At 45.4% G+C, this 22,698-nt stretch overlaps 10 protein-coding genes across 10 annotated transcripts; 7 read left to right on the top strand and 3 right to left on the bottom strand.

Annotated features, from left to right (window-relative positions):
• Positions 1-115: 115 nt before the first annotated feature.
• C8R40DRAFT_1038530 (glycoside hydrolase family 79 protein) lies at positions 116-2,210 on the bottom strand (the record flags this gene model as incomplete). The annotated part of the gene is made up of 10 exons (XM_046223762.1): positions 116-272; positions 360-709; positions 760-820; positions 875-911; positions 962-1,038; positions 1,073-1,207; positions 1,265-1,438; positions 1,495-1,702; positions 1,751-1,859; positions 1,923-2,210. 10 exons carry the CDS (start codon positions 2,208-2,210, stop codon positions 116-118), a joined length of 1,596 nt encoding a protein of 531 aa, XP_046089297.1.
• Positions 2,211-2,655: 445 nt separating this feature from the next.
• On the top strand, positions 2,656-4,263 carry C8R40DRAFT_830958 (Aldo/keto reductase). Its single transcript, XM_046236360.1, has 9 exons — positions 2,656-2,789; positions 2,847-2,910; positions 2,963-2,986; positions 3,035-3,181; positions 3,233-3,339; positions 3,390-3,470; positions 3,528-3,707; positions 3,778-3,935; positions 4,000-4,263. The coding sequence occupies exons 1-9, from the start codon at positions 2,732-2,734 to the stop codon at positions 4,174-4,176; spliced, it is 996 nt and encodes a 331-aa protein (XP_046089296.1). The 5' UTR covers positions 2,656-2,731; the 3' UTR covers positions 4,177-4,263.
• Positions 4,264-4,398: 135 nt separating this feature from the next.
• C8R40DRAFT_1222017 (uncharacterized protein) lies at positions 4,399-5,530 on the bottom strand (the record flags this gene model as incomplete). The annotated part of the gene is made up of 2 exons (XM_046233272.1): positions 4,399-5,017; positions 5,072-5,530. 2 exons carry the CDS (start codon positions 5,528-5,530, stop codon positions 4,580-4,582), a joined length of 897 nt encoding a protein of 298 aa, XP_046089295.1. The 3' UTR covers positions 4,399-4,579.
• Positions 5,531-6,578: 1,048 nt separating this feature from the next.
• Positions 6,579-8,154, top strand: C8R40DRAFT_831266 (uncharacterized protein). The gene is made up of 6 exons (XM_046236361.1): positions 6,579-6,881; positions 6,942-7,157; positions 7,215-7,241; positions 7,299-7,379; positions 7,446-7,475; positions 7,535-8,154. The coding sequence occupies exons 1-6, from the start codon at positions 6,856-6,858 to the stop codon at positions 8,076-8,078; spliced, it is 924 nt and encodes a 307-aa protein (XP_046089294.1). The 5' UTR covers positions 6,579-6,855; the 3' UTR covers positions 8,079-8,154.
• Positions 8,155-9,545: 1,391 nt separating this feature from the next.
• On the top strand, positions 9,546-10,867 carry C8R40DRAFT_1091790 (uncharacterized protein). The gene is made up of 6 exons (XM_046227519.1): positions 9,546-9,702; positions 9,755-10,043; positions 10,095-10,161; positions 10,210-10,245; positions 10,302-10,419; positions 10,470-10,867. The coding sequence occupies exons 2-6, from the start codon at positions 9,938-9,940 to the stop codon at positions 10,698-10,700; spliced, it is 558 nt and encodes a 185-aa protein (XP_046089293.1). The 5' UTR covers positions 9,546-9,702; positions 9,755-9,937; the 3' UTR covers positions 10,701-10,867.
• C8R40DRAFT_1091789 (uncharacterized protein) lies at positions 10,868-11,885 on the top strand. The gene is made up of 6 exons (XM_046227518.1): positions 10,868-11,129; positions 11,177-11,211; positions 11,261-11,476; positions 11,522-11,583; positions 11,642-11,739; positions 11,794-11,885. Coding segments are annotated over exons 1-3 (219 nt in total). The 5' UTR covers positions 10,868-11,127; the 3' UTR covers positions 11,443-11,476; positions 11,522-11,583; positions 11,642-11,739; positions 11,794-11,885.
• On the top strand, positions 11,571-12,678 carry C8R40DRAFT_1167601 (uncharacterized protein; the record flags this gene model as incomplete). Its single annotated transcript, XM_046231047.1, has 10 exons — positions 11,571-11,583; positions 11,642-11,739; positions 11,794-11,885; positions 11,939-11,946; positions 11,998-12,123; positions 12,178-12,193; positions 12,255-12,297; positions 12,352-12,360; positions 12,424-12,461; positions 12,519-12,678. The coding sequence occupies 10 exons, from the start codon at positions 11,571-11,573 to the stop codon at positions 12,676-12,678; spliced, it is 603 nt and encodes a 200-aa protein (XP_046089291.1).
• A 575-nt stretch (positions 12,679-13,253) lies between these two features.
• On the top strand, positions 13,254-14,517 carry C8R40DRAFT_1167600 (uncharacterized protein; the record flags this gene model as incomplete). The annotated part of the gene is made up of 3 exons (XM_046231046.1): positions 13,254-14,037; positions 14,089-14,441; positions 14,500-14,517. 3 exons carry the CDS (start codon positions 13,254-13,256, stop codon positions 14,515-14,517), a joined length of 1,155 nt encoding a protein of 384 aa, XP_046089290.1.
• A 3,103-nt stretch (positions 14,518-17,620) lies between these two features.
• C8R40DRAFT_1159218 (amidase signature domain-containing protein) lies at positions 17,621-19,748 on the top strand (the record flags this gene model as incomplete). The annotated part of the gene is made up of 8 exons (XM_046229852.1): positions 17,621-17,661; positions 17,710-18,050; positions 18,109-18,605; positions 18,657-18,735; positions 18,793-18,880; positions 18,937-18,998; positions 19,057-19,409; positions 19,479-19,748. 8 exons carry the CDS (start codon positions 17,621-17,623, stop codon positions 19,746-19,748), a joined length of 1,731 nt encoding a protein of 576 aa, XP_046089289.1.
• A 322-nt stretch (positions 19,749-20,070) lies between these two features.
• C8R40DRAFT_1091746 (cyclophilin-like domain-containing protein) lies at positions 20,071-21,512 on the bottom strand. The gene is made up of 5 exons (XM_046227517.1): positions 21,272-21,512; positions 20,927-21,184; positions 20,835-20,872; positions 20,629-20,765; positions 20,071-20,576 (listed from the first exon to the last, which is right to left on the bottom strand). Exons 1-5 carry the CDS (start codon positions 21,440-21,442, stop codon positions 20,428-20,430), a joined length of 753 nt encoding a protein of 250 aa, XP_046089288.1. The 5' UTR covers positions 21,443-21,512; the 3' UTR covers positions 20,071-20,427.
• Between the last annotated feature and the right edge of the window lie 1,186 nt (positions 21,513-22,698).

The raw sequence follows: 22,698 nt of genomic DNA, 5'->3' as shown, positions 1-22,698 counted from the left end.
GAGCTCAAAATGCCTCCGCAATCACCATTTGGAAAATGAACGCAGTAAAATACAATTACAATAATAAACTACTAGAGTAATAGCAATATTATCAGAATTCTAAGGCAGTCCGAAACTAATTCGTAAATGTCACCAAAACCGCCTGCGTCGCGAGGAGATCAATTCCAATGGATATATCATAACGTTCCACGGAGTGGTTTCCGCTCACTCGTGCGTCGGAGGTTTCGTATGTCTGACCACCCCAAGTCAGTCCACTGGTGTCATCCGCATAGCTGAGTGGGTTTCAAGTCAAAAGTAGGTTTTTGATAGTGAGAATCGGAATTCAAAGCTTCAGCTCGAGAACAAAAAGGTGAACGTACCCTATCTCCAAACGCTTCACGGTCATTTCAGAAGGCGCATTCCCAGTGTTAGTCCCATTCACAAAATCCAAGTCAAGATGAACACTCGTTCGCTCGGTGGTCGTATTAGTGAAATATCCCTCCGAATTAATGAACAGCGCCTTGGATACCTCCCCTTTGCTTGTGTAAAAAGCGTATCCAGAGACGGTGGTACTGTTCAAAGATATTTCCGCAACTGAGACGTTGCCCTTTTTGCCTATAGCCTCCGCGATGATGATGGCGGCGTAGTACAAGGGTTGTACGTGAGGTGGGAGAGGTTCATCCAGAGTAGTTCCATCAATGATAGAGATGTTGAGTGTGACAGGTTGGATCTTTTTGATATGTCAATCTCAGAAGAACGACACAGTCAGATGGGACATACAAAGTTGTATCTGTATCCGACACCCTCGTGGAAGAAGAGTCTGTCGACGCTTAGTTGTGAACTGAAAAGGATAACATATCGGCCATAGCATCAAACGATAGTGAGGAAGGCGCACGCGAAGAAGACATAATCCAAAGCCCACAATACGGCCCCTAGGAGTTTCGTTAGCCATTTGCATTGTGCAAAGTTTATATCTGCGCACCAGCTGAATTGGAGATACCCGGAGCGCCCTGAAAAACGGTAAACGATATGACAGACTCAAGGTAGCGAGAGTTTCCGCTTACATGACGCGCATAACTGTTTGTTTCTATACGCCTTTACCACTGCGATATCGGCGGTGAATGCAGACATATTACCACGGATATACTCTTTTGTCATGAGGTCTTGGAGACAGTTAGAAATGGTGCCGCAAGAGGTGGCGACGCCGTTGTACAGGTGTTGGGAGTAGCTTCCAGAGGCAGAAAAGTTTAGGTGAGATGGTAGTAACACGAAGGAACAAACCTACGTATCAATTTGCATCCCCGCAGATGAAGACAACAATACATTGTCAAAAAGCTGTTGTGGAGTCCAATCGCTGGTGGAGTGGTTCGCGGAAGCAAAAGAACCTCCCCAAAACTTGATAGTGTTGTCCTCATTTATTGGCACGACAGCAGACACATTGGCTACCAGAGTGGTCCACCTGCAAAGATACAAGATGAGACTTGATGGACGAGATTTGTTCAATGCTATACTTACTCTGAGACGTATTGGGCAACGCTGTAATTATCAGACCCGAAATAATCTTCAACGTAATCGTTTGCCTCATTTCCAATTTCTAAGGCATCCAGGACAAGGCCACTTGAGGCAGGGAATGAGTTGAAAGCATCCGCGATCGCTTTAGCTTCTAAATATGCACCAGTAGCATTCAACTCTCTCAAGTTGACCCCCCAGGTAACGTGGGTGCCTGTAGTGCATAAGTTTATGATCCGGGGAATTACAGTAAGCAACGAACCAGGCGGAAGATGCCTAGCAGCACGGTAGAATGCCTCGCCCACGACGTCAGAGTCCGCTTCAGGGTATGGCGTAGTCGAGGTCGGAGACTCAAAAACGGATTCGGTTTCCTGGAAAGTTCAAACCGTGCATTAATGTCTTCAAGCAATTGGAAAGAGTAGTGGAGTGATTACCTTGAGGCCTGATTGAAAATTAGTACGATCTGCTGAGTCTGCGCCAATTCTCAGCCTGGGTGGTTCGCCAGCAATATCTTCAATGTTTGTAAGAGCATTGTAAAAGAACTCATTCCTAGTGTCGAGCCCGGTCCAATCTGTCCAACGATCCTGTTCGATTGAGAACGAGAGGTAAGAAGGAGACACGAAGGACGCGTTGGATGGAGCAGCGAGAGATAATGAGACGTTGAAAGTGCTTGCCGGAATCGCAGCAAAGATCGTGCAAGAGAAAACAACAAAGGTGAACATGATGCTTGAGTGTTTGAAATGTGAACATTGCGATGGTGGGTTTTATAGTAAACTAAGTGAGGCAAATTTGTGCATATTGCATTTCAGATTTCGGGCGTCGGGTGACCCATGGTTAGACCCCATGGTGGGTACAAGTTAGGGACAAGTTAGGGACAGGTTAAGTGTCTACCAGTTTCCTCGGAGTGCGGTCCGATCCCCGTTTCTTGCTGAGTCCCGTGAGTTCGTCCCTGCGCAAATTAATCGAAGAAGATCGAAGTATTTTGAGCTGAGAGTGTAAACGAGTAATTGAGTAGTACTTGTTGGTATTACAAAAAATTTATCTGGGGAATATGGAACTAGGAAATGCAGTGTGGGGTCGTAGGAAGCGGGGAGATCTTATTATGTAACATTGCGGGGTATTTAGTTATTGCGATTATCCAATAATTGATCGGACTCATTGACGGCCCGGAGGCTTCCACAGCCCAGGACGATTCCATTGTCAATGTATCACATCGAGCATCTCCAGTTTCATCTCAGCTCCCATGGCTGCTGACATTCCCCACTTTCTTCTTAGTGATGGAACCAAAATTCCTTCAATAGGTCTCGGGTGAGTTCCCAACTACGAGTTCGAGGTACTGACCAAACTTGTTAATTTAGTTGCTGGATGGGTGCTCCCGGCGGTGCCGAAAGAGTGTACGAGATGTGCAAGAAAGCCATCTCGGTGAGTTTCATTGCAGAAGCCTGAGATTTTGACTCGAACTTGATCTATTCAGATTGGTTATCGTCATTTCGACACGGTGCGCATGATCATTGCTGTCTTGAGCTAAATCTAATATCTCGATCAGGCCTCAGGATATGGTCTGTAGGATCGTCTCAAACTCAGAGTCGACGACAGTGATCTTTGCCTGCGCAGCTAACGAGAAGGAAGTCGGGAAAGCTATCCGTGATTCCGGTATTCCTCGCAATGAATTTTATATCACTACCAAGCTTGGGTCAGGCTCTTGTTCAATTTTGCGCATCTATGATTTCTCATCGTTGCTTAGTTGGCAGCATCACCGAGTTAAAGAGTCTTTTGAGGAGAGTTTGAACAATTTGGACTGCGAATACATCGACCTGTACCTGATGCATTGGCCTCAAGCCCTTGAACCCGGCAAGTATTGTTTCTCAACAACATTTGCACTACGAATTCATCAAAACTAGGAACGAATAATGTTTTGCCTCCCGAAGCTAAGCCCACTATTGTCGATACCTGGAAGGAAATGGAAAAGCTTCTGGGGACTGGTAAACTTCATCATTCCAGTTCTTTGTTCGCAAGCTCGAATGCGTTTATTTATGTAGGCAAGGTCAAGACGTTGGGAGTATCCAACTTTTCGATCAAGACCCTTGAACAACTACTTCCTCAATGCTCAATCCGACCTGCCGTTAATCAAGTGGAAATCCATCCTTTCTTGCCGCAAAATGCATTGAAAGCATTCTGCGAATCACAAAACATCTTGTTAACCGCTTATTCTCCACTCGGTACGTTGAAACTAACTATTACTCATTTGACTGCGAGGTTTTCAAACTCGTGCGGCAGGACAACGAGTAGATCTTCCTATTGGCCTCTTTAAAAACACCACAATACAGAAGCTCGCCGAAAAGTTGAAGGTCGATATCGGCCAAATGTTGATTAGCTGGGGAGTGCAAAGGAAAACTGTAGTGGTCGCTAAAACGGAAAACGAGGCGCGCTTGAAGCAGAACATAACGGTACGTTCTTCAAAATTGAAAATCCATCACCGTGCCTGCGCCAAATGACATTTATTCTGTTCAGGTCGTGAAATTGTCGGCCGAGGATATGAAGATTCTTGATGAAGTTCACCGAGAGTCTGGATGTCATCGCACTCTGTGTCATGCTGATCCTAGTCGAACAGGAGGTGTTCTATTTGGATGGACCTATGAACAATTGGGTTGGGACTTGGTGAAGGGTGGAATTGTTCCTACGTACTGATACTAGTAGCAAAGCTACTCGCTAAGGGACACCATGTTAAAGCGTACCTATTAATCCCACTGATTTTAAGGTTGACTCGCTGACTGACCAACGTAGTGCGATTCGAGAGAAGAAGGCCGCTCAGTTCAAACAACTCTATCAAAGCCACCAGAGTCAACTCGACGTCGTGATCATCGACGATATCTCTACAGCCCAGTTCCCCGAGGCATTGAAGTTGTGCGGACTTGTTTGGACGGAATTAGACTTGATTGACTTATTGTAAGTCTTACTGTATGTGTTTCTTCGAAGCAAATATTTCTACGTTTCTGACGGCTCTAGGGAGTTCACAAGCAGGTGTCACATTACATACAGTAGTTATAAGTACAGGTCTTTCCGAGCAACTTTGAGGAACATGTGTCCCACCTCACTGAGTGTCCATATCAACGTCTCCACTTTGATTTCGGCCGTCCTTGTTGTCCGTCATCAACTCCAGCAAATCTTCATCATTGAAGAGCTCCTCATAAGGGATGTCTTCGAAATCAGCAAACGCCGCCTGACGTTCGCATTCCTCCGCATATGCTTCCAATTCCGCTTGCTCTAACTCTTCAGGAGTCATCTCAACCATTTCTTGCATGTCCTGATTCACAGGCTGAAAGCTAGACTGGGTGGGTTCAGGCTCTACAGAAATAACGTCAAGAATTGTGAAAAGGATGAGAAGAGAAAACATACCATGCAGCTCGTGTTCCCATTCGGCAGCGTCCTCCATGTCGGGATCGAAGGAAGAACCAACTTCGGAATAGTAAGAGCGTAGGTAGGCATGACGCTGTTTATGCGATTGGTTAATCATGATGCGTTGGTATAACTAGATAGGTGTTAAGTGAGTCTCGTGGCATATACGAAAGTTAGTACCACGTACCTCATCCTGCATAAGATCCCCATCGCTTTCTTCCATATCATCGTCCATGGCCACGTTGAATACATCGCTATTAGGACTTGACTTCCTCTTCGAAGCATGGGCCTTTGCTCTAGCTCTCTCCGCTCGTTTCAAACAACGCTGCTTGAAACGGTCCCTCAGCATTGCTTTCTGCGAGTCTGCCCCTGTAGTATTAGGTGAACCAATCGTCCTCGACCCCGTATTAGGGGCAAAGATAGGCCGTGATCGTTGTGGCCCGCTAGACACTCGGCTTTTATACTGAGACTGTCTCCGTGCTTGTGCATCGGCGACTGGAGAAGAGAACGGGGAGCTTTGATCATGAGCTAATGGCGAAGAATTGAGTGGTTTGTGATTGCTTCGGGCAAAGGATTGAGACTTTGTGCGATGGGATATAGGAGTTGAAGGCGAGTAGTGAACCGGTGATGAGAATAAAAGGTCCATACTGAGAGAGGTAGCTTGGAGTCTGGGTTTGAAATGGTCAGTCGAGGAATTGACCACCGCGGAGTTGCTTGGAGGATTGTCGTGAAGAGAAAGACCCGACGTTGGAGTCAACGATGAGATCAGGCACGACTTGTCACATCACATGACTCCCATATCTCGTGATCTGTCTTAGTAATACATACCTGCGTCACTGCGGTACTGTAACATACTCTCTGATCATGATGATCAGTCTATACGATCTATCTCTCTGGGTTAGAAGCTTACAAGAATCCAATATCCATTTCCATTTCCAAGAATTGAATGAGAATCTGCCTTCTGCCAAAATGTGTTCCTCTTTCTGTCCTTAGGCACGCTTTCATCGGTGGCAGATTGGAAACGCTGGATTGAACAAATAATTTTGTTACATATCTCTGTAAACAGGGCGGACTTATGCAGCATTGAAGAAGGCTCTCAAGCTACGTAGTGAGTGTGAACCTTAGGGCCCCCAGTGTCGTTATTCACGATGTGGTCAGTGTACAATATTGCAATGCTGGTCGTCTCGTGCTTTTTTTTTAGTTAGACTCTGTCAGACTGCATCTTGGCTGATGGTTCGCTTTTCTTTTCCCCGGAGTACAGAGACGAATCTTGCACTTTAAACGAAGAGATTTCGTTGCCGGCAGAGAGGCTTTTACTAGCTTCCGTCAAAAATACACATCTACTGGCAACCTCCTTCGATGTTCCTCGAATGCGTGATTTCACTTACCTTACTTATGCTGATGTCGCGAAGGGTGACTATGACTTTGCTATGGCTACAGATCATGCGAATCAGGCAAATGAAACAGATTTTCTGTATGATCTCAGAGTCACCAAACTTCCACTAGCACTGGTTGGTTCTGACGGAGGAGTTCGTAGTTACTGGTGTCGACCTCGGATTTCGTATCAACAACTGGTGTAATTCTTACTTTCTGCACGGAGTGATATTGACAATTCTCTTTGTGTTTTTAGAGATCCTCAATTTGTCCAAGCATCCTGATAGTTATAGATATATTTCCTGAGGAAACGTGAATGGACACTCTAGCCGACCTTAGCTAGACCTCCTGAGCAACCGTGACCTACCTACTTGTGACCCTGATAACATTATCCGGTCGTCCAACGATTGCCCCGACGGTCCGTCGCAGACTAGTCAGGCCATCGCATCAGAACGAACATTTGAAATTCTGAGCTCAGCCTAGCCTTAGTCACATCCCACTCTTGACACTCCTTTCTTCCCCCAACAAGCTCTCGACGCCCAGAAGCACAGACCGTCCAAGGAGGTTGTAGGGACTAAATCTCGGATTTGTCGTATCATGCGGGGCTTGCTATTTTCGACATTGTGAGTTGACCACAAACATCCCAAGACTCTTCGTTCAGATCGTTTCTCTTTCTTTCAAAGTCCCACCTTCACTTGTTTTTTTGGGCTCACAAATGGCCTTCAAATTACCATGGCGGACACGATCACGCTCAACGTAGCGACAACCCTCAGTTATGTGACGGAATCAACGGATCCCTCCAATTGGCTTCTGCGCAATGTTTATGCCAACGGCACCACTCAAATAGGCGGAGTACAGTCGGGAACGGGCACAGCCAGTTTTACTTTTCAATCACCAGGGTGCGTTTCCGGTATTAGGTAGCCAAGATTGTTGAAAATGTTAACTCTATATACCAGCCCGCATTTTCTTCAAGCAGTAGCCTAGTACGTACGGGCCCTTCTAGTCGCGATCATTCAAAGTAAAACTTACTCGTTGGAAAGCAACGATTCTACTTCTGCAGTCACTTCTCAACCTTTCTATACTGGCAATCTGTTTACACCTGTTTCGAGCTCAGGTGCATCGTGAGTGCAATTTCATCCACCTGATGTCGTCATCGCTTCGAATGACTGAACTTTGATCTGTTATAGTTCGTCTGCTGCATCAGCATCAGCATCGAGGTTCGTTCGTCCAAGGTTTTATTTTCTTCTCGCTCATTTCGGTCTTTTTTGCTTCTCAGCACGTCATGTCCTTCCTCATCCTCCTCGGTCTCTGCCTCACCTAATGTCGGAGCAATTGCCGGTGGAATCATTGGCGGGCTTGGGTTCCTTTCCGCATTGATATTCTTCGTGCTGTGGTTCCGACTACGCAGAGATTACAACCGAAAACCAAATTTTGGTCAAACCGTGAAAGAAGCTAATGGCGGTGGTGTTGTTCTTACTCCCATTATCGTTCCGCCATATCAAGGTCCACCCCCAACTCAAGCTGCCTCCACTTCGATTTCCCCCACCTCTACTACGGATTTGAGTTCTCCCATTTCTCGACTGCAAGGTACCATAAAAAGGAGACTACCTGAAGTTCCCATGTCGGGTGTAGCGACGGGGCCAATGGATTCGGCAACCAGCCCAGGGAGCCAGAGCCAATCAACGTTCCCGTCCTCGTATTCGCAACATGCACGCACTGATTCTGCTGGTGAAGGAGGCGTCGTGCGGGAGCTTTCTGACTTGAGAAGGGAGGTGCAATGGTTGAGAAATGACATCCACGGACCCCCTCCCAGCTACTAGTCGATTTTCATGACTTGCCTATATAGTGAACTCTGATACATTAGTAATACCTTCGTTTCGATTTTTCCCTTTCACTTCGTCGAAATCCTTTGATTTGGACTCAATTAATTCGACGACTTTCTCTACTGATAACTTGGCTCGTCCTTTCATCTCAGATACATATCCTCTTGGAATTTAGCACTCGTACATAGTATTGGGTATATATTCGACTGTGAATCCATAGACCGATTCGGTCATGATTGGAATCGGTTTTCTCTCTTAAGATTGAGTAGCCTTTCTCACTCAAATCGGTATATGAGAAGGTCACACCTCGGACATTTGCATTTTCACTCACAAAAAGGGATGATTGCAAGCCTGGCAAGTGCTTCCACATAGGCAAGTTTTTTGTCCAATAGACAGGGGTCAGGACAAGTAGATGCAGTAGGATGAGGTTTAGAAACCCTCTATGAGATTGTCCTCGTGCGATTAGTATTTGTTCAGGGGTCAGAACATATACCGGGGCTATCGAAAGTGGAAGTGTTTTCTTTCCTCGATTTCTGCCAGGGTGTGTGTGTTTGTGTTCTCGACGAAGCCTATTATTCCTATTTCGTGGTGCAAGTAATCGAAAGGCCAGGAACCGAGGCAAGCAGGGCCAACTCTTCCCACTCCTCTTTTGCATTTCCCCAGGCATGTGCTCTTGAGACAGGATTATTACTTCCATCGCCTACTACCGGAAGGAATCAACTTCCTTACCAGTTCATCGAAATTCGGGCTACTTATTGAACACTCGTTGTCCGAAATTTGCCCGGCAGTGGAAATCAAGGGCAACTGACAATATGTGCGACAACATGAGATAGTTGATGTATCGAATAAGATCGAACAGTACTAGTAGTATGGCCACCACAGTCCAACACCTCGGGGAATTGTCCAGCAACTTTTGGGAATTATGGTGCATCGAGGACCTACTTATGTATCGATATGAACTCGTTATCTATACCCCGAAATACATCCACCGAGAATTCGATCCTGAGAAGTGGGGTAGAGCAGAGATAGAGTACCCAGTACATGGCGTCACAATAAGGAAATAAGTTCCGAGGTAACGCACCCGCAGTAAATAAAACTGTTTAAAGGATAGGTTTTCCTTATTTCCTGTTCATACAGTCACACTGATCTTTGACGAGCTTTGACGACTGCGAAGTTATCGAGTACAATGCCCAATTTCTATGCCTTAGTCTCCATAAATGTCGGGGCCGTGTCCCTTGGGAGATGGCCGCATTCCACAAGTTACAGCGTATTCAAAAAACCTTGTCAGTAGCGTAAAAAACGAGATAAAATAAAATAAAATCGAAAAGGTACCCGACGTTTTAGCCGACCGCTTGGAGCCGCTTGGCGAGCGCGCTGTCACTCGCGCCTTTCAACAATGTAGTATGATCGTGGATCTTTTGCTTCTGAGGTAGGACTAACAGATGCTGATGCCTCTGGAGAGTCTGACCGTGCCGGGAGGAGCTCCATCGACATTGTGATCTTGAGTGGACTTATTACCCTTTGTTACCTCCACCCTCTTCCACCACGGAAGATCGTTGTCGAAAGGCGTGAGTGACAGCGCACTCGCCAAGCGGCTCCAGGCGGTCGGCTAAAACGTCGGGTACCTTTTCGATTTTATTTTATTTTATCTCGTTTTTTACGCTACTGACAAGGTTTTTTGAATACGCTGTAATGGCATCTTGAAGAATTCATCGTTAATGGTTTTCATGACAGCAAGCGTGTATGGGGCCGTGGGCATTTGATGGACCAAACAACGGCCAATTCTAGCCCGCTGGTTTCTTCCAGGCGTCTTCCTCTTTCCTCTTACTTTTTTCCTCGTTACTTACCACAAAGCCATGATTGCTCGTCTTCCTCTCGCTCTCGCTGTCGCATCAGCGCTTGTCCATGTCGCATCAGCTCAGCTTCAAGTCCTCAGTCCTGGTGGAGATAATTTGTGGTGGGGTGAGTTCCATGTTCTTTCCAGCGTTTTCGCACATAATAACCTTCTCGCAGTTGCGGATAACGAGAATCTGCTTGTATGGAACTGTAACGAGTCTCAGGAGCAAACTTTCACTGTCTTGTATGTATCTTCTCTTAGCGTGGAGTTTCCCTCATTTTCCTTCAACAGAGTTGATAATCCTAACATGGCCTCAGCTCTCGCAATGTAAGGTTCACTCCTCAATCAATAGCTCGCATAGGCTAATCCAATTTCATGACTAGTATTGCTGAGCAGCCGAACTATGTGTGTTCGTTGTTGGTTACCAAAGACCAGATGGGCGGTCTCCCCGTTGGTACCGGTTACGTTGTTCAGTTGGCAAATCCATTAAATGGCACCGATGTGCGTATATATTGCTCGTGTGTATGTGCATTTTACAACGATTTATCCAGGTCTACGCACAATCTTCTGCTTTTGAGATCAAAGCCGCTGGCAGTGCATATCCCAGTACTACTGTCTCCCCGGAAAGCGCCACGTTCACTCCCTCCAGCTCTGGATCTTCTAGCTCTGCTACTACTACCAGTAGCGACTCAACTTCTTCCTCTTCTAATGATGGCTTTGGGGTCAAAGCCTCTATGAGTGCTGTTGTCGTTGGTGCAATTATGGGGATGTTCATGCTCTAAATTCAGACCTTGTTTAGAGATTAGACATTTTTTATCGAGCTCATTTCCTTGAATAGTAGTATCATACTTTCATGTCTTCTTATGATCTATTGTCGTTGTCTTTTTTCCCACTTATCTACTCTCCCTGTCACTCCCTTCTAATAACATTCGTTTGAACATTGCGTTACAATGCCATGCCCGGATTTGGTGGGATCGATAATCGTTATAATCTGTACTTTCACATCCACGCGATGTTTTGATTGGGCAGTAATGGTGTGGGAGCTTAGATTCCATGGTATGTCATTCTCGATGTAACCCGACCCTGGAGACCCAACACCCTTGCGAATTGTCAAACCACGCAACCTTCAAATACCGGTGCTCATCCTACAATACTCTCCTCGGTATTCCCTCATGGCTAACGCCCCGCTTTCCCCCTCATATTGACTGAATGTTAGTCCCTTGTCTTTTCGACGTATGCTTTACTGACTATACCACAGGGATCTTGCTAAAACCGTTTCCCTCGTATCATTCAGTATGCTGCCACTTCCTTAATCTGCATTACAATCTTTGAATTTTACTAGCATTGCTCTACTATGACTACTTCCTCACAATAGAGGGAGAAGTTAATCTGTTCTGGACGTACCGTTCCCTGACCTGGGCCCCAGTCATGTTTTACCTTACTCGGTATTTCAGCATTTTAGGGTCCATCCCTATTATGTTAGGACATTTTTGGTTGGGCCACGTCAAGGTGAATGGATCATAGTTCTGACATTTACTGTTTCCTGACTGCCGAAGTTGTGAGTATCGACAAGTCTTCCCGATCCAAGAGCTCAATCCAGCAGATGCTTGAGCTTTCAAACCTACCATCAATATTATTCTCTGGCTCTTCAAATGTTCATCGGTGGTGCGTTCGAACAATTATGAATTACGATGTGTGATTCCAATTCCAGGTATCTTGTCAGTTTTGCTGTTGCTCCGCACGTACGCTCTCTTTGAACGTAACTTCAAAGTGCTCGTTTTGCTAGTGGCTGTTGGATTGGCTTTGGTAATCTTTGGTATCGTAGGTCTCTTTTTTATCACTGAATTACCCGTCAATTTCACCACTACTATATAGGTTGTTCTTGCCTGGGGAAGAAATGAGATCCAATTTCCAGCCACGGTCACGATGAACCAAGCCGGCTGTCGATTCTGGCTAGACCAACGAGAGTATGCTCGCTTTCATGGATACATATGGTGTCTCACGTCCTCCTGATTTACAGCGCATCGTGTAAGAAGGGCTGTTCTTTTTGACGGGTCTTAAGCGATAATATCTATCTAGGCCTTGCCTTAGTCTGGGGAGGAATGCTTCTATTTGACTTTCTAGTCTTCTCGTTGACATTGTACAAAGCTTTAACTCTTCAACGAGACAGTAGAATGACGCTTCTTTCTGTCCTGATGCGCGACGGTATGTTTTTCGTGTCTATCTTCTCTGAATCCTATTCAAATTCCATGATCGTAGGTACCATATACTTTGGGTTAGTAGGGCTCTATTAATATTTCAGTCCTGTCTTCACGTACGGTCCCCGGTTCTCATAGAGTTATGGCCATCTCTATCATAGGAAATATGCTGACTTTTTTGGTGAGTCTTGCAGTGACTTTATTTTCCTTGCTCCCACATTGAATCATCTTTCAGTTGGGCAGCGTGCGTCCCCGGCCCTTATTTGAATAAGTATCTGGGCGTTTGCTAACGCTAGCATAAGGATAGTCTCAAACACGGGGAATGGCTACCACCTTCACAAATTCGTAAGTTGCTACGTTCATATTTGAAACTGCCGAATATTTGACGTCTCGTGCATTCAGAATTTCTTCAATAATGATTTCTCGTTTGATGTTCAATTTAAGGGATCCTAGCTTATCGAGCGTCTTGCGACCCTCTCTACGTTCGTTGGTATTGCCTCCTATAGCAGTGCCAACTCTTGACTCTGAGTGCCTCTCATTTGAAGGAGATGCAACCGTTTAGACGAGTCCTTATCTCAAAAAGTTCGTTTAGCTATTGGAATTGTCCTGTCGTGGGATTCTGAAGTTGAAAATACTCCCGGGAGATAAGTCGTTATGCTTCAGATGCTGAACGTCATGGCAGAGAAGGCCTACGTATAGGTCGACGTATTTGCATTCTCAACTTTTTTACATGTCATATGCTCGTCCCTTTGCAGCCAACTAGGGCCCAAGCATGGACCTACATCAAAAACGTCTATCCGGGCGCCCTTCATTTGGTTCATTGTATACTTATTAATCGTCGTTCTCCCACTCGCTCTACTTGGCTTTGTGTCTGATTCTGTTCAAAGGACTCAAAGAACAACGATTGTTTGAGTTGTGGCAACTCGTGGTATCTCTTTATACTCGAGTTGGGGTTATGTGCAGCTAAAGGAATGATTATTGAGAACTTTGTATTCAATGCATGCTCACGTATAGACCCTTTGTTCTGTCATTATTGAGACCACGTTTATGATCTTCTCTAAATAAACCGTATTCAGCCCACCAATCGTGATCTCTCACACCGCTCAAGACTGCAGGTTCAAGGCCATCATCTTTCATATGGCCTCGAAAAATCCGACGATCCAGAATTCCCCTCACGAACTTCTTCGCGCCATATTTGCTACTCTAACACCAGGGGAGGTGGCAGAGTGTGCGCTGGTATGCAAAGTATGGTCTTCACCCGCTCGAGGTCGTTTATACGAACACATAGACGTGCGTAAATCACCAAACAAGATGACCTACGTTACCCGCAGTGCCATGCTGTGCCAGACACTGGACGCAAACCCTGCACTAAGATCTATCGTGCACTCTCTATGTCTTGTGTCTCATTTCCCTTCCACTATCCTCCCGGAAGTTCGGGCGGTCTTTCTACAATACGCTGCAGTTCCGAGCATTCCTTCATTCATAAACATGCTTCCTCACCTACAAAATTTAGAGAAAATTTCCTTTCATACAAACGTTTCACTCCCTCCATCAGAGCATCTCCTCATACTACAAGCATTTGGAAAACTTCCCCTACTGAGGCACATGCGGTATTTTGCGGCCTTCCCTGGACCAGTGCGCAAACCGTCCCAGTTCATTCAAATGTTGAATGGGCTTCCTCCTCAGCGAGAGAGGAGGCCGCAGTTACTGACTTTGGATTTGAGGAATATCACGGAGTTAGGAAGCTTTCGTGCGAGTCTCGAGGACTTGGAGTGGACTTTTCATCCTCGATCTCCACTCGACCTTACCCATCTCAGGGCGCTGAGTGTCAGCACCTACCGAGCAGCAAAATATTTTATGCGCGAGGTCAGTGGGACCCTCGAAAGCTTGACATTTACCTCGGCGTCGCGAATATTGGGCGGTGTGTTATAACGCTTGCAGATGACCTATATTCCTAACAGTGGATTCATAGACACAGAAAGCCAACCACCTATCACACTACCTGCTATGAAATATCTTTGCATCCCTTCTGAGACAATCGACATTTCCCTCATTGCCAATATTCACTGTCCATATCTGGAATGTATCACGTTAATATGGCAGACTGAGACGGATTTAGACCCAGAATTCATGAGTGACTCCGAGTCTCCTCTATTTCTTATTGACCGTTGTATCACCAATAGATCAAATTATCCGATTTTGAAGGAGATTATGGTGCTAGTCAACGAAGAAGCTAGTGGAAGACGCACAGATATTTCCCAAATACAGAAGATGCTTCCTCGATGTACTGGACGCGCAATAAATTTTGAGCTTGGAGAATGGCAGGTGGGTCATGATTCTTGTGGATGATTTATTTTCTCATACTAAAAAAAATTGAGTTCAGGAGCGGGATTTCGAGTAAAGAATAAAATTTGTATACAATCACTTTGGATACGACGGCATACCATGCAATCGATTCCATTGAAAGGAGCCTAATTCTAAATTTGGCACGTCCCTGTACCCAGCAGCGCAATTCGGCCCAGCTGAGAGCTCGACCCAACTCGAATTCGAGGCCAGGTGCACACCGCTAGCTATAGTCCTTCACTCAACTTAGTGAATGATTCTGGGATTGAATAGAAATTGTTCTTTGTTCTGATTGTAGCAACCCTAAGTCATTTAATACAATTTCCTCTTGAAAGAAAGCAACTGTCTCGCTGATACTGCCAGTGTTATGTCGACGTAAGTTATACTTCCCCAGAGTCCTGACGAAGGACGCCGACAATGCTGGTTACTGCAAGATGGACTCAAGCTGAGCATTGAATTTGAATGTTGCTCAAAGAAGATGCAGATGCATGGGTACTTGCTATATATAGCTCTTTGCCTTCAAGTATATGTTTTGAGCTCGCTCGGGGGGACTATGTAAGAGTGTTAAATTAGACGCTGAAGTCCAGACCACGAATTTTCGGCGCTTGAAATTACGGTCGTCTTTTGCCTTTGCCTGGCCTTTGCACAATTCGAACCCCTTGAAATGGCGCCAGGACGAGCCAGAGGAGGGAACCATCGACGGAACTTTGCTTCAACTTGTGTAATCTTTACTTGACCTGGATCTGTGACCAACTATTTCAAGCTTAATAAGTGGCTAATGAAGGTTATGGTTTGTTTTATATTTGAAGCCTTTCATCGCGTTTTGAAGCACTGATATCATAGTGGCTATGAAGGACCTTCATATCGATGTAAAATACGGCGAAAGGCTTTCCCTACCATTTCTGACTTTGATAGTATCGTTGGATCCCGGTTGGATACTCAATTCGTCAAAATTGACAAATTCCAGGAAGGGCTATGTCCTTAATTATGAGTTTTGGAAAGCAAGCAATACTGTTGCGATCCTTTGCTCAAGGGCTTCGTCAAAAGAGAGAAGTTGGAGGGTATTATGAATGTCTTACACTCCGGAGGTGAGCTACCAATACAGCACTACCTTCTCTCGTTCTTATGTAACATCGTTGGCTTTCATAGCATACTTGCGTCATGTCACTTGTCTTCTTATGTCAAACGAGTTCTTAAGTCTTGAAACTGGTCTAATAGAATTACGAAAAACTTCTACTTTGCTTCTGGTAAGTATCATTTCTTTTGTCGTATATACACACACCCATACAATTGGGCTCTTAGGGCCTATCTATCTCAACAGTCTGCGAATGGAAATACATGAGAGACCTCATTGCGGAAACAATTGGCGTTTCGAAACCCCGTATAGCTTCTTCATTTCTTCTCGCGGATTGCCTCGTTCAAGGTTATGTCTATGTATGTTTGTTTTTCCTGAGCTTGAGCTTGGTGAAGTTCTCGCGCTTTCGGCGTATTCAACTTGTTTTTGGATTCAGCCCCGCATACGTGGATGTTTCGGCCCTATTTTGAATCTTCCGACAGTATAAGACGCTTTGCTTTCCGCATTCTCCTTCCGTTCGCCCTGGCAATAACCGGATGACTCTAACCTTGACCCAAGTATCACGGATGGATATCAATAGGGATATCCAGGGATGTCACTACCTGGGGAATTCAAGAACCTAGTCGAAATTATCCTAGGAAGGCTAGGTTCCGCTGAAAGAATCGGCGGAGCAGGTTGTGTTCCCTTATCTTCGAGATCTGTTCGCTTTGTCGCTTCTGCAAACTCACCGCATCAAGTGTTGAAATATATGTGTCTATGGTGAGTTCTTACATGCGTACTGTACTATATGCATTTTCTCTAGACTATCGTTAGCTCCTCAGACTGCATTATCTGCTAGTTCAATCCGCTTTTTAGCCTGCCCTTGTTTTTGGGCAAGCCGGGCAGCTCTGGCATGAAGTTACGCGTTTCAGCGCACTGCCGTTTGTCGCTCAGGAACCAATTGTGTCGGCTCAGCGCTCAACTGCCACGAAACAATACCTTTGTCTTTAGTCTTGCTTACATATCTTACATTGCGAGAATCATAACGTCAGATTTTATGAATATTACTCAGTAAGTATTCTATCCTATCCTTAGGCCACGACCTCATCCCAGGCCTCTGTGTGTCCAGCAATATCCTTGCCATAGTTATGTGCGTGCGGCCTTGACGTGGTGGTCCTCGGACCAGGATCCTGTGCATAAGGATATACTGTATCTATCGACATTTACATTCCCTTTTTCGAGTTGATCTTGTTCTAACTGTTCATGGTCAGCGAATAGCTCGATTTTGCGATTTCCATCCCACACTATGTCGCTCCAACTAGTGCCCGGCTGTGATGTTTGGGTGGCTGCATTTCTTCTTTCTTTCAACTATCCTCCAAGGTAAACCTTTGACACCCAAGCGGTAGCGTACAGCAACTGACAGTGAGGTGTTTTTTGTCACAACGGTCACTCCTGTTTAATTTATGTTCCTGTGACAACAACGACAGACGGAGCTCTTACCACTGCCATCCGTGCCTTCAATACTGGTCAATTTTGCAGTCACTGTCGATCGAATTTGGCTTCTTCTGGAGCTTCGACAACGTCTTCTTCGCTTCTTGGCTCGTATTGCTCTTGTGCCTGTACACGGCTATCACCTATAGAGCTCAATTTGAGTCTCGAGAAACTCATCAGTCATCCTCATCAAATTCAACATGCATTTTCGAAGCAGATAACCGGCTGGTATGGGTACCGTATGGTTATATCAGTACTAGTACTGTATGTACATTGTGCAGTATCCTCGTTTAGCCTCACCAATTGACTGATGTTTCCGGCCTTCCAGGCTTGTCACTTTTAGCTCATTTAGCATTGATCTGCTAAACTTCAATTACGGTGATTCTTACCGATCAAGTCCACAAATGTATCCCTTCTATTTCCTCTTCGCGTACAGGGCGAAATCCATAAGTTCTAGCTCCTTCGGACCTTTATCTTCATAAACCACTCGCAGCTTCCGCCAGAATCGCCCATCTATCGTTTATCTCCTCGGTGACTTCCAAAGGCTTAAGTACAGACAGAAAGCTAGAGAGTGCCGTCTTTGTCTCTGTTTTCTTTGTCCGATATTTATACCCTTATGTTTTGGCCGTCGTCGTCGTCAGTTTTTGAGCGGGCATGGTGAGTCTTTTCAACTTGTTTAGAGCGTATTATCTCAGATCAGTATAGTGCCTTCAAACACGAACAACGACAGGCAAGCGTGAACGCTGCCTCGAAACTATTTTCGTCACCCCTCACATCTTCCGAGGAGAAACTTCATGCTTTACCGATATCTGAACTCGTGTCAGGTTGCAAATCTGGCGATATATCTCCTTTTGAGATCATCAGCACGTATGGGAAGAAGGCGCTTGAGGCTCAACGGTTGACCAACTGTGTCGCAGAACTTATGCTGGATGATGCCACCCGCTACGTCTCAGCCGCCTCTTGGGGCCCTGCAGTAGACTCAGATTCATATTCGAGCGATTTGGTGCGAAGCAAACCACTCTTTGGTGTTCCAGTGAGTGTCAAAGGTACGACGGATACGGTTAAGTTTTTATCAACGTCGACGAACAATTGAAATTGTTTCAGATTGCATTGATATCGCCGGCCACGACACGACAGTGGGTCTTGCTCGTCGAGTAGGTAAACCGGTGGAACGTTCTTCGGCCATCGTCCGGCTGTTAGAAGATGCCGGTGCAATAGTCATTGCGAAAACTACCGTCCCCACTGCTCTATTCTCCGTTGACACCGATTCAAAGCTTTTCGGCACTACTTCGAATCCATATAGCCCTGACCATGGTGTAGGCGCGTCTACTGGCGGTGGCGCCGCCATGGTCGCATGTGGAGGGTCCAAGGTCGAGATTGGGTCGGATGTCGCTGGCAGTGTTCGTTTTCCAGCCCATTTTTGTGGAGTTTGGAGTTTAAAGGGCAGTGTGGGACGATGGCCTGTGACAGGAAACCAGTCGTCTATGATGGGCGTTGAAGCGGTTCCAACGCTGACCGGTCCTCTGACGCGAAGTTTAGAGGACCTTGAGCAGATATACAAGGGAGTGATTGATATGCGGCCTTGGGAGTACGATTATACAGTATGATTCCAATCATACTACATCAAATCATGTTGATAACACAAATCTTAGTGTGTACCGATACCTTGGCGTCCTATAAACCTTCAAGAAGAGGGCCGGCGATTAAAATGGGGTGTTGTTTGGACGGATGGTACGTCGGCGATTTCCCTCTCTTGGACATATATCTAAATGTTATTGCATGTATAAGGGGTCATTCCGCCTTCACCAGCTTGTAAAAGAGCTCTCATTTCAGTTGCCGATTCGTTGAGGGAACAGGGTCATGAGGTCGTGGATTTGTGGGTCGCTTTCATTCCTCTGAACTTCGCCGCTGGACTGACATGTACGTATCTAGCGTCCCTCCGAATATCCCAGAATTTCTAGAAGTTGGGTATCAACTGGCTTTCGGCGATTCAGGTAAGTGGATATGAAATTCTTCTCTAGGCTACACATCTAACTAATATCCTTCCAACAGGTCAACAGATACGAAGTAACCTCGTCCCCACAGAAACCGTCAACCCTGCTCTAGCGTCCTTCCTTAACCTGATTAATCTCCCCCGTATCTTCAAGAAGCTGCTTTCCAAGTTTTATTCCTACAAGGACCCGATCTACGCAAATTTGCTCAACGTCATGCATGCTAAGACGATTCCAGAAGAACGGGATTTGATTGTGAAGAGAGACCAATTTAGGGAGGCATGGCATGAACAATGGGCCAAGGAAGGTCTCGATTTTGTGATAACTGTTCCTGCACCCTTCCCTGCTGTAAAGCATGGCGAAGGTCTCAAGGCGTCTTTGATGACAGCCTCTTATTCATTCCTCTTTAACCTGGTGCGTCTTTCTGATGACTGTCTAATTTCTTGAAGTCAAATGTTAATTTTGTTCATCTATATCCTTTAGCTTGATTACGCCGCCGGAAGTCTACCCGTTACCAAGGTAGACAAAAATCTGGATGCATTACCAGCCAACTTCATGTCCTCCCCGGAATACAATGCCATGAATATGATCTGCAAAACGTCCTACACCGTTTACGATGCCGAATCAATGCATGGGCTTCCTGTAGGCGTTCAGATTATCGGGCAACGTTTAGAAGAAGAAAAGGTACTAGAAGGAATGAAAGTTATCCAGTCAGTCTTAATCCAGAAGGGTATTGCGTTCGAAGGCAAGTAATTGGCGCGGTCTACCTCTTCAACTTCCTTTTCGAGTTTCATTCGCTAGCTTGAATTTTTTATGCATTCGCTATTTCCCTTTGCTATCATTGTCACTGTCGCTCTTTGCAACCTCGGCTACTATTTCTGACATATGTGGTGGTACCTAGTCATTCATTCATTTCTTACTTTTGTATTATTCTTAATGGGACCTATGTTTTCTCTGGTGTCCCGTACATCGATTATTTTCTTCATTATTCGTATCACCAGCGACAGCTGCGCGTTTCTTGTGCATAGTGTATCTCTGTAATTGTAGTCTTACGTTACTTATAATCATCAGGTGTGGCATCATATATGTCGTTGAACATACTCGAATTTGAGTTGAAAGTCAGTTACTTTGCGGAAGCCGTACCCTTAACGTTACTTGGTAAAATTCTCCAGTCGATGAAGTGATGATATGACAGCTATCCAGTCAACGAGGAAACATGAGCGTCTCATCAGATTACATCCGAGGATCTTTGAATATTCTCCCCGTAATCTTAAGGCGTCAAGACGGAATCTGGGTAGTAAAGGGCACATGAAGTCACTACGCCAGCATATGAAGTGGAAGAAGATGGGGACCGCGATTTACCGATAAAGTAGGCAGGTATAAACCAGCGTTTGGGAACAGGAAAGCTCAGACGCAGACCTTTTTTATTTATTCACAAAACACCACAACCACCGATCCAAACAGGAACCAGAGGTTTTTCGTCTTTGCTATCCCCACTAGCACCCAACTCGTTTAATTTTTCCAATACTTTATCACCTTCTTCGTCATCTTTTCTGATTCGCCCGAAAACAACATATTTGCCTAGAATGGGTCAACGAATAGTCCTGAGTGATTCCTGTCGTAAACAACTTACCTTTCAATTTAGAATGTATTTTATCATCGGAGGATAATACAACAAAGAATTGCGATGTATTATTTGGGCTTTTCCCGCCAGAGTTAGCCATTGCGAGACTTCCTCTCTGCGGAAGCACTTGTAATCCGGCCTTCTCACTGGGAAACCTTGACCCAAATATCGACTACAGTGAATATCGTAAGACACCAGCACGGCATGACACTGACACTAAGGTTTTGTGTTCAAGACCAAGGCAAGTCCATGTCTGTTTTCATTCCAGATACAAGATTTACATGTAGAATAAAGGTCAAAGGCTTACCTCTCCTCCGCTACCGTCGCTGCGTGTGACGTCGCCTCCTTGAGCGACAAACCCTTTGACGACTCGATGTATCGGACATCCGAGGTAATGGAGTTTCTTGTTAGGCGCGCTTTTACAGAGCCCTCTGTCTCCGGTACATAAAGAGATGAAGTTCTGACGAGTCTTATTGAGTCCGGGAGAAGGATCTAGGTCGAAAGTTATACGACCTAGAAGTAGGGGTACGGGTGGGTCAAAACGGAGGTCTTGATTCGAAGATTTCTAATCAAAAGGGAAAGGGACGCATAGAGTTAAAAGATGTCAACTGACAGAAGATACTAGTCTATGTATGGGGTACTCAGTCTTTACATTGAGGTCTTGTAGAATCTCCCGCTGCTCATCTGATAACAGCTCAGGAAGTGCTGGAAGATCGAAGATGGGTCCATGTTTGGATATCAGTGAGCGTGTAAAGTCGTATGCATTCGTTTCTTTCTCGTGTTTTATTGTGTCTCCAGCAAAGATTTCCAGATACGCTGACATTCGAAGGATGCAAAGTATACTCAAAATGATAGTGGGGATGGAGAACGGTCACGAGGACACGTGGCGAGATAGTGGCCGTTTCCCGGCCGCGGACCCTTCACGAGGTTCAACATCTTGAACTCTTGAAACTTGGAAATTCTTTACCCCAAAACTGTACTCCCTGAGGTGTTGTATCCCAACTACTCGCTGGTTATATCAATCTGCGCCCTTCATAGTTCTTCAACTTCGTTTGTCAGTGTTTCACTTGAGGGCTTCTACACAGTTTTTCTATGTGGCCAGAAAATGTGCAATCTGATTTCGTATGACAATGCTTGGGCGGGACGGGAGGTATGCAGTCGTGAGTAGCTAGGAGCAATATTATGGTACCGGTGATAATTTCTGTTTTACTAGAATGCTGGGCTGCTCAATGGCCCTGGTAGGGTCCTCCGTTTCAGAATCTACGGTAACTTTCTTATTTTTATATTGTGTCATACGGTCTCTTTCGGTGCCGGCCTACAAGCTTCAAGTTATACTTAGGTTGCTACCCATTCGGATGGAGCAACGTTTGACATGTTTCATTCAAGAGCGCACTCATTATAGCACTGAGGACATCGAAGCCAGCCGGTCAAGTGAACGATGAACATCGATGAACGTCCGTTCTATCGCCGTAATTTATTCTGGATTTGCATATTGCCTGTTGAACCCTCTCAAGCCATGAAAATTAGCGTCGTGGGTTAAAACGAGCTTATCTCGTTTAATCAACTGCCAAGACCCAGGTTTTCCGTTAGGCCGCTAGCCTAAGAGGCCTAAGAGATAAGTTGGGAGTTCGCCGCGCATTCTTGTGTCACGGTTGAAGAAGTAATCCTCTATTTCCGACATACACGATTGAGGTAACGGAAACCTGCGGTGTTAAGTGAGCTATAAGAATACTGAGAGAATAAAATAAGCAAATCGTTGTCTTTTCTTGCGTTCGACCATGAGAGGGTCGGCCTCGGCCTTATTCAGCCGTTACGATGACGCGACGGCGCGGGACTTGGACACGTACCAAAAGGGGAAGAGGGCACAGCCACCAATTCTGAGTCTCTACTCGGAATTGTATCATGATCCTGCTTTCGAACATCCATCTCTCTCGTTAGTCATTCGTATATCTCTCTTTCGTGTTCTGAACACTCGCTCTTACCCACTAGCCAACTTGAGAAAAAATCTCTCTTCTACTGGCTCGTAAGCCACGGTGATATAGCTAATAGTTTCTTACCGAATTCAAGTACTGCCAAAGA

This window comes from Lentinula edodes (genome assembly GCF_021015755.1).
Source record: "Lentinula edodes strain Le(Bin) 0899 ss11 chromosome Unknown C8R40scaffold_7, whole genome shotgun sequence".
Taxonomy (NCBI): domain Eukaryota; kingdom Fungi; phylum Basidiomycota; class Agaricomycetes; order Agaricales; family Omphalotaceae; genus Lentinula; species Lentinula edodes.
Note: the sequence above shows the minus strand (reverse complement) of the source record. Positions and strands in the feature narration are given on the sequence as shown.